The sequence below is a fragment of the Chaetura pelagica genome, unplaced genomic scaffold (genome assembly GCF_000747805.2).
Source record: "Chaetura pelagica isolate M959 unplaced genomic scaffold, ChaPel_1.0 scaffold36, whole genome shotgun sequence".
Classification (NCBI taxonomy): domain Eukaryota; kingdom Metazoa; phylum Chordata; class Aves; order Apodiformes; family Apodidae; genus Chaetura; species Chaetura pelagica.
This window is the reverse complement of record NW_009953726.1, coordinates 2,838,654-2,851,726: the sequence shown is the minus strand read 5'-3', so window position 1 is coordinate 2,851,726 and position 13,073 is coordinate 2,838,654. Positions and strand designations below refer to the sequence as shown.

The 13,073-nt window shown below is 39.2% G+C and overlaps 1 protein-coding gene across 1 annotated transcript in view; it reads left to right on the top strand.

Annotated features, from left to right (window-relative positions):
• Nucleotides 1-13,073, top strand: part of MNAT1 (MNAT CDK-activating kinase assembly factor 1) — a 93,521-nt gene that overhangs the window by 11,726 nt on the left and 68,722 nt on the right. Inside the window, exons 5-6 of the mRNA XM_010000703.1 lie at nucleotides 5,073-5,176; nucleotides 9,342-9,482. Of these exons, the coding sequence (XP_009999005.1) occupies nucleotides 5,073-5,176; nucleotides 9,342-9,482 (245 nt within the window). The remainder of the gene's footprint in view (nucleotides 1-5,072; nucleotides 5,177-9,341; nucleotides 9,483-13,073) is intronic.

The following is a 13,073-nucleotide window of genomic DNA, read 5'->3' as shown; positions in this document are numbered from 1 at the left end:
GGTTCAGATCTATTCCATCTGTTCTCTCCCTCACTGCCCTCCTTCCCCTCTGAAAAGTACAGGGGCAGAGGTTGGCCCAGGAACTGAAAGCACCAACAAAAGGTGCCACGGTAGCTTTGAACTCCCTGGACAGACTGAGGATGTGGTTTTCTCCCTTCACAGCGCTCTGACCAAAACAGTTGCTTTTCTGCCTTTCATGGTCTCTGGCTGGTTATTTATGATGATCAAGGTGTTCTTGTAGTAGGGTGGGAGGAATATTTTTTTGTAACAAGCTAATACTTACTAATTTCACATTTTTTTTGGCTGGCTTTTACCAGCAATGCAGATCAAACACTGTCAGCAGAGTAATCATCTGCTATCTTGCCAGAAAGGGAATGTTCCAACTATTTGAATAGCAAATATTTTTATGTGGTAACTTTACTGTCTCTTAGGGAAGTAGGAGAAGTCTCAAAAAAATTTGCCTTGTCTCAGACTAAAAGAGGGAGGTTTTATTGGACCTAAAGTCCTCCAGTGGAGTGACAGTCATTCATACTTATGTGTCTCTGGATAAAGGATTGTGCCATGTAATTCAAATTTTTCTTTATTTTCTGTTTACTTTCATAACTAGGAAAATATTTTTCCATTTGTTGTAGAATTGCATAATAAATGTTGTTGTTTTGAAAAGCAGCGAAAGTCTCCCTGTAGAGGCTGAATTTCAGAAGCAGGGAGTTTTACCTAAATAGAATGAAATGTTTCAGAAAAAATACAATAGTCTTCCTGTTATACTTAACAGATGTCTCAAGGCAAGACATTTTATAAACCAACCAATGTGAGATGGATAAGTAGATAAATAATTGTTGCATACAAAACAGCTTCTGTTTCTTTTCCCTGAAGGGCTTCAGGCCTCTTATATTGGCTTATGCTATATTTCAACATGGACAAAAATAAGTCTGGCTTCTCTTTGAAACCTTTTCAAATTAGCCATCTGCTTTGCCAGTCATATTCAGCTTAATATTTTTTCATGGTAGGTGTTTCACATGAGTTAGGTTTTGTTTTGTTTTAAGCTCTTTCTGGTTCTTCTAGTTTTATAATTTGTTTTGTTGTACTTTTTAAAAAGTCAACATTTGGAAGAATGGTATTTAAAATTTCTGGCAAAACCCAAAGCAAACCACATAAAAAATACTTCATAGTCCTAGCTATATAAAAGGTAAGATGGTGAGTTTTAGTGACTGTTATTTGATTTGATACTTGTTGGTTTTTAAATGCCAGGTAAGTTGTGGAAGGGGCAAGGGAGAAGAGAGAGAAATAATCTCTTAATTATTTTTGTGGCTTAGTCCCCCTTACAAAATGGACTTGTCAGCTGTAGTTGTGAAGATACAATGGCAAGAATTTATATTCTCTGAATATTGATGAAAATATGTTTGAAGCTCATGAAAAATACGTTAGAAAATATGTTGGAAGATGTTTTGGCTGGTGAGTTGGCTGCTGGTAACCATGCAGTGTCAAAGAGCACAGTTTACTTTGCTGCCAGGGTACTCACTGTAGGAAGGAATGTATTATTTTCATTTCTTAAAGGACAGCTGTTGACATTGGTGTTGGTGTAGGGACCTCCAGTTTTTAAGGCAAATGCAACATAATTTTGCTCTTCAGTCTTTTACATCTTGAAATGTGCCAGCTCTAATATTGAGGGGCAGATGCTGAGAACTGAGGATAAGGTTCTTCTTCAATGGCTGTGAATTAATATTGCATGGGAAAAATCTGCTCTGGTCTTTGAGAGTGCTGGAAGTATGAATGTTTCTGATTGCTGCTGTTCCACCATATCCTGAAGGGACAGACCTAGACCGACAGCAGAACCAGCATAGTATAAGCAGATCTGACCATTGAGAAGGTTTTACCTGTGATTTGGTTCCAGCACAGCAGGAAAAACAGAAGGTGAAATAAACCATCTTTCACCTTGCTGCAAGCAGAGCAGTGGGTATTTCAAGTGGCTGTGTAGGTTGATGTTGAAGATTTCTAAACATTAATGCAGGAACATCTTTCTTGCATGGCAGTGTTACTTCATGTCATGTAGAAAAATAAGCCTGCTTTTGTAAGTAGTTTAAAAGCAAGCATCTGCATATGCTTACATTTGCCTGCTGTCCCTAGTATGATGTTTCAATATTGTTTTTTGTTTTACAAACCTAGGTTGAGACTAGTTGAACCTATTAAAGATAACTGAGAAGGGAGAAAAAACAACCCTGAACGTTTCAAGCAGCAATAGTTGCAAAACCTTGACCATAAGCTTATTGCTGCATTATTTTTAGAGAAATACCTAAGATGTTCAGGAGCCTTAAAGCATTTGACATCTTGTTTTGGTCTTCTTGCACCTGAAAGTGGCATCTGGGTATCCTGCTAGCACAGTGTGTCTCATATGCTATTTCTTTCTTGTGTCGTCACTGAAGAGTTCAGAGAGCTGGTGTGTGGATTTAAGCTGTAGGAAGTGCTGACATTCCCATGCAGCTGCTGTCATTGCAGAGCCTTGGTCTGACTGTATGCCAGCATTTTCACATGACAATTCTTCTCTGCTGTAATATTCAAATATTAAGCTGCTTGTCACCAAGGAACTGTAGGCTGGGAAGCTGGAGGTCAAATCTTCATTGTAATATTAAAAATATAGACCAAAATAATGGGGTTTATTAAAGAAATGCTGCTATGACCAGAAAGTGTGTGTATGTTGCAATATGGAGTGAGAAAATGTTCCTATGCTTTTTGGGGAAAAAAAACCCTGAATGTATTTGAAATGGGTAATTTGCTTTCAAAAACCAAGAGCTGAACTCTGAAGGGCTTGGTTTGGTTTAGCAGTGCCCAGAAGTACTACTTCAGGTGAGATCAAGACTACAGAGATAAGTGTTGCATGTAGAGCTATAGTAAAGAAGCACAGCAGACTCTGCAGAGGAGAAAGGCAGCTTTGTTCCCCTGCTCCTGGTTCCCACAGGTGGAAGACCTCCAGTATAGAGGTCCAGCAGTCTGCCCTGGAACAGCAGCAAAGTTGGAAGTTCAATCCAGATTTTCCTTCCCAAACAAATTTTTAAACCACAAAATCAGCCTGCATCTCAGATCACTTCTGAAGCAAGGATGATGGGTCAGGGTGGAAAGAGTTCAGCTGATTTAAGAGCCAGGCTGAATTAAAATGTATTGATATTGCTCATCATTTGGAAAAGGAAAAAAAAAAGTGACATTTTGTTTGTTTATTTAAGGTTAGGAATTTTTTAGCTCTTTCTGCTGTAGGTCAAGGAAAGGCTGAATACTTCTGATAAGAGTAAGATGATGTGGTGGTTCAGTACTCCTGGAAAGGCAGTATTCCTGTTCTCATTGGTACATTTTTATTCTCTGGCCCTGTCTGACCCCTTTGTGGAGCCAGTTCAGGTCACAGGAGAGTTTCTGTTGGCACTTCAAAGCATCCAAGGAGTCTTGGCACCAGAGCAGGGGAAAGGGTAAGACCTGTGCCTGGGAAGAAGGACCTAAGGGCAAGACTGCCCCTTTTTGGCAGTAGTGAGCTGCTGTGCAGCTGGGTTTGTAGAACTGAGCTGTGTCCCTCAACTCTAGCATTTTGGACCTTCCCTGTTTTCTCCTCTGCCCCCATTTGCTTCCTTCTTTGATTTCTTGCCATTTCCTTTGCTGCTTAGTACTGGTTTGCCTTTCTAGGCTGTCCATGTTTATTACCCAGAAACCTCTTTAAAATCTCATTTCTGCCATGTTGTCTGTGGAGAAGATGAAGAAGGGGTATTATCTTTACCAAACTGAGATGTGTGCTGTTCAGATGAGTAGCTGCACAGACTTCATGCTTCCTTCCTATTCTCTCTAGCAGCCTCATACAAATGTCTTGGCAGTGGTGCATGTGGCCAGGGTTCATTTTGCCCAACCGCTTGAGAACCTAGGAGAGAACTGAACCAAACCTTTCAAGTTTTGTGCTGGCATTTCCACTAGACCCTCCTCTTTCTTATGTGTAGGGTGGATAGTTGGACTTGATGATCTTGAAGGTCTTTTCCAGCCTTGATGATTCTATGATTCTGTGACTTAGCAGAGTTGCTGTGCCATTGTTTTCTTGCAAAGGATTTATCAGCGCAAATTTCTCTGCTGCTCTTGTAAATTTACTGCAGCCATGTGACAAAGCTGTTGGAGACTTTGCTCTCCACTGGCAGTCTTCAGTAGCATTAAGGCCATGGGCTTGAGCCCAGCATCCCTGCTAGATGGTGATGACCAAGAGACTTCCCCAGTGATCATAGCTTTCAGCTGGAATTCACTTGACCCACAATTGAAGTCATGACCTAGAGGTGAAAGGCTCAGGCATTTGTATCAAATTACTAATAATCCAAAACATCTACATCTTTCAAGTTGTTGATGATAGAAACTGTTCAATTTCTTGAAGTATATTCTGTGCCATGTGTGGATCATTGGGAATGTTGTGCTAAACTGTGGAGCTTGTTGGCTGGTCCTACTTGTTCATAACTATGTGAGATACAGTCTGTCACTATCAAGAGACAACAATAGAATGTAATTTAACCTATGAATCTGGATACATGTGCAGATTCCTTATAATGAAGGTAATTGTTTATTGGTGCCTTTTCAGTTACCAAGTAATGGAATTTTCTTTGTGTATCTGAGAATGTAAACAGTTTCTGTAGTCTTTGTGCATTAGATGATGTTATGAGATGGAACAACTTAATTTCTAACCTTGTCTTAATATATATGTGTGTAATTTCATTTTACAAGAATCACTGTTCTTGGCTGTAACTGCTCTTTGAAAAGGTTAAAGTTTTTCAAGTAATATTATGAATATTCATGAGTAATCATTTGCAGTATCACAAAATAGGATGCAAATTTTCAGCTCCTAGAGATGTATAAACCTAAAGGAACTCTGCTGGCTTCTGTTGAAGTTTGCAATGATTTAGCAGGTTGTGTCTTGCTTTACAGGGCATATATAAATAAATTCTGTTGTGAAGTTTTGATCTGGTACTAGAAAGGATACAGAACATAAGAGCAGTATTTCTTTGATCACAGTCATGCTTGCCAACCTAATACTTTTGCTTTCTCTCTTTTTAACATTTATGCAGTATTTAACTTGACCAACAATGTGGATTTGGAGAACACGAAAAGAAAAATGGAGCTGTACCAGAAGGATAACAAAGAAGTCATTCAGAAAAATAAGTTAAAACTGGTTAGTTAACTTCTCCTCTTTCCTACAATTTTTGTTAATTAGGGAATTAGAGGATTTTCAAAGTGGAATACTTTCTGTAAGGTCTGAAAGCAAGTGAAAGCTGAAGGCACTGTGTAGATTTCACTTTGTGTTGAAAAACTCTAATATGTTAATGTTCTGTGATACAGACATTTAGTGCTGTGTAAAGAGGTGGAATTTATAGTTGAAATGTAATTATATGTTATTTTGGGAAGGGTTTGCAAAGCAAGGCAGGCAGTAAAGTCTGCATCTAATGCATCACCACTGCATGTGTGCTGGCAGTGTCGCTGGACACTATCCAGGAGAGACCAAATTCATTCCTATACCAGGACTTTCTCATCTGAAGGAAAAAAAAGGAATCCAGATGCAGACATTACGAAGCTCCCAAGAGAGAGCTGTAAAATTGAAAGAAAGAAAGCACAGGTCTGGTTTATGCAAAATTTAAAACGAAAGATGTTGAAACAAACATTCAAACTTTTGTTTAAGAGCTGATAATAGTAACATCAGGAATATTGTATACATGACCTGTATGCAAAACACATGGTTCTTTCAAGATTCATTCATTGAAATATGGCTCAGATATAATTTTTTTCTTTATAAACAAACTTGCAAGGATTTCTTACTGTAAGAAAAGTTTAATCTGTTAAATATTTTTCCAGTATAAAAATACACATTATTATCAGTTCTTGAAGAAAAATGTCTGCCCAGAGTGTGACATAACAAGGTTTTGTGTTTGGATTCCAGTTGCACTAAGGACTTGCTTTCAAATCAGTAGGGGTGAAATCCTCATTCCCCTGAAGTCTGTGGCAAAACTCCCAGTGATTTCTTTAGCCCTAGGATTTCACAGGAGGAGATTGGAATCTGAAAAATGTTTGTTTGAACCTTTTCCTTTTAAAGGCAAGGAAATTTCCCTAGGGGTCCATCTCTGATCTGTTATCCTGTCTCTGACACCATCCAATATCCAGTGCTTCAGAGCTTGAGGAGACCTGCCAGGTCCTTGGCTGCATGTATTATTTAGCTACAACCTCCAGGGTCACCACTAGAAGACCAGTGTGCTTTGGCTACAGCCCACCTTCTGTTCACCTACGTGACAGGGAGGCAGCCTGTGCAGGAGCTGTGTGATCACGTCAGGCAGCGTAATCATCCTCTGTACCCCCTGAACCCCCTAGGGCCTCCTCTTCTCTGTGCAGTATGATCCTGCTGTGCTGGAGGCTGTCTGGTGGAAGCTGGGCAAGCCTGTATGAATCCAGACTTACTGGAGATCTGGAAACATTGCTGGTTTTATTTCTTTGTCAACATTTAAAACATTCAGTGTTTCTTTTTCAAGATTTGAAACATAATAATAGACTGGACACAGTTGCTGTTACAAAAACCATGTGATCTTGCCTGTAAATTTACCTCAGTCCCAAAAGCTGAAAGGGTGCTTTTCTCTAGCTTTTTTTGGCAAGTTTTGGAATGGCTTTACTCCTTAAATGGTAAAAGATGGCTTAGTTTCTTGCCTAAACTTCTTATCGCTGATCACTGTCTCTTCGTTCTTGGGCTGACTTTAAATTTTTCTGTCCACTCTAATAGTTTGCTTTTGATGAATATGGATGTTCTCTGCTCTTCTTGGTGTTTTTGTTGCCCATTGCCTGCTCCAGTTTAAATTTGTGCTTGGCAAGCAGAAGGAACCAGAATTGAATGAGGCCAATACTGCTGGAATTCCAGCATATCTGCTGGAAATACATTGACATACCTGATCCTAAGATGGGCCTTCGCTTGTAGCCATATTATATGGGAGGTTGAAAAACAGTAGTGATCAAGTAGTGCATCATATTTTCCCCTTTTTGGCTTCTAACTGATGAATTAATGTATCCAAATCTGTGACCATGTAAGTTATTTTCATCTTCTGCTACTTTTGTCCTCATGAGTATCTTATTCTTTTAAATCAAAAAGTTGTTACAGTTACCTCAGGATTTTGATAACTGCTGTTTCTTCTGTTAATATAAGCCATATTCTTTATTTTTATAGCCTGTTCCTAATGACCTTACTGTTCATGTACTAACCCATCTGTTAGATGTGTAGATTGGATGTGGGACAGTGAAGAGAAAAAGTTGAAGTAGATACGTTTGGATAAAAAAAGTGAAGAGTTCTTGAGAAAGGGTTCTTGTAATTATAAATTAATTTCTATCCTGTTTATGTATAAAAAGCCTTGCATGCTGAGTGGGCTACAGTTTTCCTAAATGTGCCTTCTTTAAATATCTGCTATTCTCTAGTCAGAGGGTAAATTGTTACCTCCTACTTGGTCACTAGTTGTTCATTTTTGCTTGCTGCTTTTCTCAGTCCTGAAATAGTTTGTCCAGACTTCATGATGTGAATGTGTTTAAATTTTCTTGATTACCCTTTTGAAGGTGGCTAAATATGGCACTTACTATTTACTTCTTAACCATTTGCCCTCTTGGCTTTACTCCAGGCCTTCACCATGATCATCTTGATTTCCTCAGATGTTGGGACTGTGTCTAGGTTACCTTTAAGCTTGACACAATCCTCACTGCCTATTGAGTGCATCTTTCTTCTGTTTTGTTTTTTTTTGTTTTGGTCTGTCTTTCAGAAAAATCTGATCTGACCTGTGGTAATTCTTCCTTTTCCCTATAGTCTGATCTGGTTTAGATTTGTCTTATCACTTTACTTGTTTCTGCACATAATTTTTCTGGGCTGGTTCTTCAGTCTGGGTCTGTTAGCACTTCCCTAGAAGTTTACTTCTGTTTCAGTGCAAATTCCAGGCAGCCTTTAGACATAAATGTGGAAGAAGCTTGGACTGTCTTAAAGACACTGAGCTCTTCAGTTCTGACTGAACTAAGTAGATCACTTCATTCTCAGAAATTAGCTGAATTAACAATGTGGGGATTTGTCTGTTTCCTGTCATGAAATGTAAAGAGAATCCAGTTTCAGGTAGTTACTGGTTGGTTAGCAGCTCTTTACCAATGTCCCTGCTAGGAACAAAATGAAAGCAGCTTCTCTTGGCTCTGTGGCAAGTGATGAGATCTGTCAGTTCTTGCATCCAGGACTAACTAGGACCCATTGTCTTGATCTGCCTGGTAAAAGGATGTTTTTCAGCATATTCTAGCTTGTATCAGATCACTATGTTTTATTAAATAATTTTTGGTCTTTTTGACACAAGAACTGATTTTATTAAACTCTTGGCTGCAATAATGTTTTGCTGCAACTGCTTTAATTGATTAATAATCCATTTATGTTTTAAAAAAATGTCTTTTTACTCAATCTCCCTTCGCTTTAGTATTTTTGGTGGGGAAGATCTGCAGTTTGTTTTCTTTGTTACTGTCCTATACCTCCTTAACACCAAAGTAACATTCTTTTGATTCCTTCCTTCTGTATAAAGTTACTTAATCCTTTTCCTTCCCTGTCTTTAAGCCCTCCTCTTTTTTTTTATTCCTCTATGATTTTCAAATACAGATGACTTAATAGTTTGCAGATTAAGAAAGACTTCTTGAGAAATACATCCTGAAACAAAAAGTAGTTTCTATGTACTAATTATTTCTTTTTTTTCTCCTCTTTTGGCACATGACTTCAATCCAAGTTACATGGAAATAATTCCCAGAAAATGAGGAATATTTACAGTTCTACTTAAATATGTTTATGCTTATAAGCTTCTCTGCTAATATTTACAAATTGGTAATTTCTTGGTTTTCTTCTACACCACTGCTAAGAAGCATACATGATACTTTGTGCACAAGATGCAGCCAATTATGGGGCAGTCAGGAACAACTGTGAGATTGTATTTTTGGTCACCCACTTGCCTCACTTGAGAAGTAGGATGTGTGGGAGCAAAGGATGTGTTCATATTAGGGTGAAGGTGTAAGGAAAAGCAATTGTCATTCTCTAACTCTTAAAAAGCCAGCATCCAGAGGGTTACTTCCTACTGCAGAGAGCAGCAAGGAAGGAAAACAAAATGAATCTCACTTTGCCTTGAACAATAAGAAAGAATGGTCCACAGTGACCTGAAAAATCTACCTGAAAAGGTAGAATTTGGCTGCTTTCCCATTGCTTGGTCTGTCCCAGGGCCTTTGGTAGGCAGCAGAGCTGTGTGTGAGCTCTGTCTACTCAAGAAGAAAGATTGCCATGAGTTGATTTCTAATTTTCTTTTCAGACACGGGAGCAGGAGGAGCTGGAGGAAGCTCTAGAGGTAGAGCGACAGGAAAGTGAACAAAGGAGGCTGCTCATGCAGAAGGAAGAACAAATGCAGCAGATGATGAAAAGGAAGAATAAGCAAGCACTTTTGGATGATCTGGTGAGTAAGAAAACCAGAGGCCTGGAATGCTCAGTAGCAGAGCAAACAGCAAGTACATGGACACAGTTAATGGTGGCCCTTTTTGTTTCCCTGTCTTGTTGGTTTTCTGTAACTGTTCTCTCACCTGTTATTCATATCGGTTTTACAAACAACTCTGGTTTTGCCAGACTGAGGGCTGAAGGAAGGTGCTGCTGGGATTCACAGACTTAACTGGACTAATTGTTTAGAATGACCAGTGCTGGTTAGGAATTCATTTTAGGAAAGCATTCTTGGCTGTTTCAGGACAAAATAAATCCTGGATAAGATGCTAGCAAAGATAAATGCCAAAGGGTGGTGGTTTTTTGTTGGTTTTTTTTTTTTTTTTGTATTTAGAAGAAGGCTATTTTCCTGTTCTGCCTGTTTTGATTTTTTTTTTTTGGGGGGGGTACATTTTCTGTTCCTAGTGAGCTTCCCTTGAAACCTCTTGTTGCTAATTGACGTGGGGAGGTATATTTCAGAAATTGCTTTAGTGATTCCAGCCACTCTGCCAGTTGACTTACTAGTTTAAAGAAGAGCTAGTATGAAAGTCTAGATTTAATTCATTGACACAATGAAAGCCACAGGCTTTGACTGTCATCAAGGATAGCTTACATTAGCCCAGCTGATATGGTGATTACTCCACCTCTAACCTGGTGTGTGTTGGGTGAGGTTCTGTCATGTCTGAGGCCATGTAGCTGTCTGCTTGTTTGGCCTTCTGCTGATGCACTTGTCTGCTCTGGTGCACAGCTGATCCTGCAGTTTGTGAAGGGGGATAGAGAGGAGCTGCTGGGTTGGTTCAGCCATAACGTGAACTCTTAAAACTGTGGGCTTGTTAAGCAGTCCCCAGTAGTGGCTGACAGTCTGATGTGTTGAAGGAAGGTGGTGATCAGGAGCTGCTTCATGAGCTCGGCTGCCTCTGCAAGGGGACAGAACAGGGGACAGTAAGCAGAAAAGTTCTTTGAAAATCCCTCAAGTCTGTAACTTTGTGTCCAGCAATCTCTTTTCACACAAAAGTGCTTACAATCCACACAAACTATTCCTAATTTAGTAGTGGATCAAGTAATAAAAGCTCCACTACAAGCTTGAATTTCATGGTTCAGAATAGGGATTTTGACTGGTTTCTCACTTCAGTTCTGTTCTATAACACACTCTTAATTTACTAGAGACTAGGCTTTTCCCTTTGTTTGGGTTTTTTCTTCCTCATTTTACTGTTGTTTTTTTTACAAAGCAGTTTTTTTTTTTAACTGGAAAACTATCTCACCAGATTGCTTGAGGAAAGAATGGTTATAAATAATCCTTAAAACATGACCAAAATAGGTGGTTTTAACTGTGATTGCATATGTATTGCTATTAAGACATACTTTAATATTTTAAAAACAACAGAAAGGTGATTTATTAAAAGGCAGAGGAAGGAAACTGGGCAATTCAAAGTTGTTTGGCTGTTTATTATGAAGGGGCACTCTGAACTTAAATTTGAGCTAAAACTTGTTTTGTAATGCTGAAGGTTTCTAAAAGCAGCACTGAAGTGTTTGTATAATGACTTACAAAGTTTCTGGACGACCAGCAGTTGTTAAAGAAATAAACATTTCTTAAGTTCTCTTGAAATCTCTCTAAAACTGTGCTGCAAATCTGAAAATGAAATAACTAAAACTTAACTGATAAATGCAGCAATATCTGAGCAGAAGCAGCAGTAGTATAAAAAAGTACTTAAAAAAAATTAATGAACTTATATCTGTGGTTGCTGGTACTGTGCTAAAACAAAGAGGATTGAGTTCTGGCTACAGTGATACCAGTGGCAAAACTACTGACTCTGTAGGACTCTGAGTGTAAAGTGGGAAGCTGACATTTCACTTCTTGGTTTTGAAGTGTCTCTTTCGGGTGCATAACATGATGTTGGAAACCTACAGCCCTGGGTTTTGGTACTTTTTTCAAGATTTCTTGCCCCCTACCCCCATACTGGGCAGCAAGAAAAAATGTAAGACTTTTTTTTTCTTTTTTTTTTTTTTTGTGGCACAGGTAGAGATGCTGGATCTTTCCTTTTCCAAGACAAGAATTTCACCTTTGCTTAAATTCTAATGACTGAGGAGATTCACAGTTTCCTGTATATATTATTTATGGTATTATAATAGTAAAGGTCTCCTTTGTTTACAGAGGTGTATGAGAATACTGTCCCAACTTCAAAGAGCTAGTTCAGAGGCAGGGAAACAAGGGCAGAAATGTTTGGTATTTAAAATGTGGTGCAGCAGGCTTGGCTCCTGCTCAGCCTGAGGAGGCAATGGCTCATGCAGAAGGGACTGGCCCTGGGGCCAGGGCTGCAGGGATCTGAGAGGGGAAGGCCAGTGCCCCTTGCTGGAAAGGTGACAAAGGCATTGCAGGCAGCTGAGGCTCTGCAGGCTGCTAGAAGAGCTATCAGGTGCTTGGCCTAAGCTGTTGCCTGTTTTGCCTCCCAGCACTAAATTAGGCAGATTTTAATTACCTTCATTGTAAGTCACCTCTGTTACAATAAAACCTCTTGCTTGAAAGCACAACACCCTCTTGTAATTTAGACTTGTCTCAAATGCATTTTACATATTGTTGGCGGAGCTGTGTATGTGTTTTGGTTTGTTTTTTAATCCTTCTAGACTTAGATAATCAGGGCTCAGTAAAATATGAAAGCACTTCCTTTATTTACTGTGTAAATTCTCTTACATGTCTACAGAGGATTATAGATCTGCTCTTAGATGTCTTCTGTGTTGTGGGACTTGCACTTAACCTCTTTGAGTGCCTGTACTGTGCAGGCATGAGCAAAATGGCATTGCAGACATGGCAAAGGGGCAGGTTTTCCCTGGCTGTAGAATAGCCTGGAATCAAGCAAAGGGCAAGATGCCTCAAAGACATCAATTATCCCTATTTACCAGAATCCCAGGGGCTTTGGAGACAATCAGAAATTGTTGCCATATAACCAGCTTCATGCATACTGTTAGTTTGTTTTCCTATGTGGAAAACTGCTCCTAAGGATAAATGTTTAGTGGATTAGACCTTTCGTGGGTGTTAATAGTTAACAGAAGGGCTATGTGCATATTAGAAAGGACAAACAATCACAGAGGTGGTGGCTTGCTGGCACTGTGTGGGTTTCCCACAGTTGTGTAATCTGGTTACTGCTCATTGTGTGAACTCTTGAGAAGCTGGGACAAAAATTGGCTTCCTTTAGTTATTGTATAAGAAATGCAGTGAATGTTTAAGGAATATGAGAGGGCAAAACAAACCAGACAATGCTTCACCCTCTTCCCTTCTTCCCCAGCATATTAAATCTGGTGATTAAAAGCATCTCACATCCTTAAACTCTGCTCCACAGTGGTTACAGACACGTACAACACTTGGAAGATGCAGGGTATGAACTGTTGCATTCGTGGTCCAAATTTTCTCCCAGTTGTACAGAAATTAAATGTCTTTATGGCAATTTAGGCTTTTAACCTCTTCTGTCTTCTGGTTAATCACAGAAATGTGAGGAGGACCTCGTGCCTTGGTTGTATTTGTGATTCTGGACCAGACCTCATAGTATGAGGTGTTCTTTGTTTTTAGCATTTGCAATCT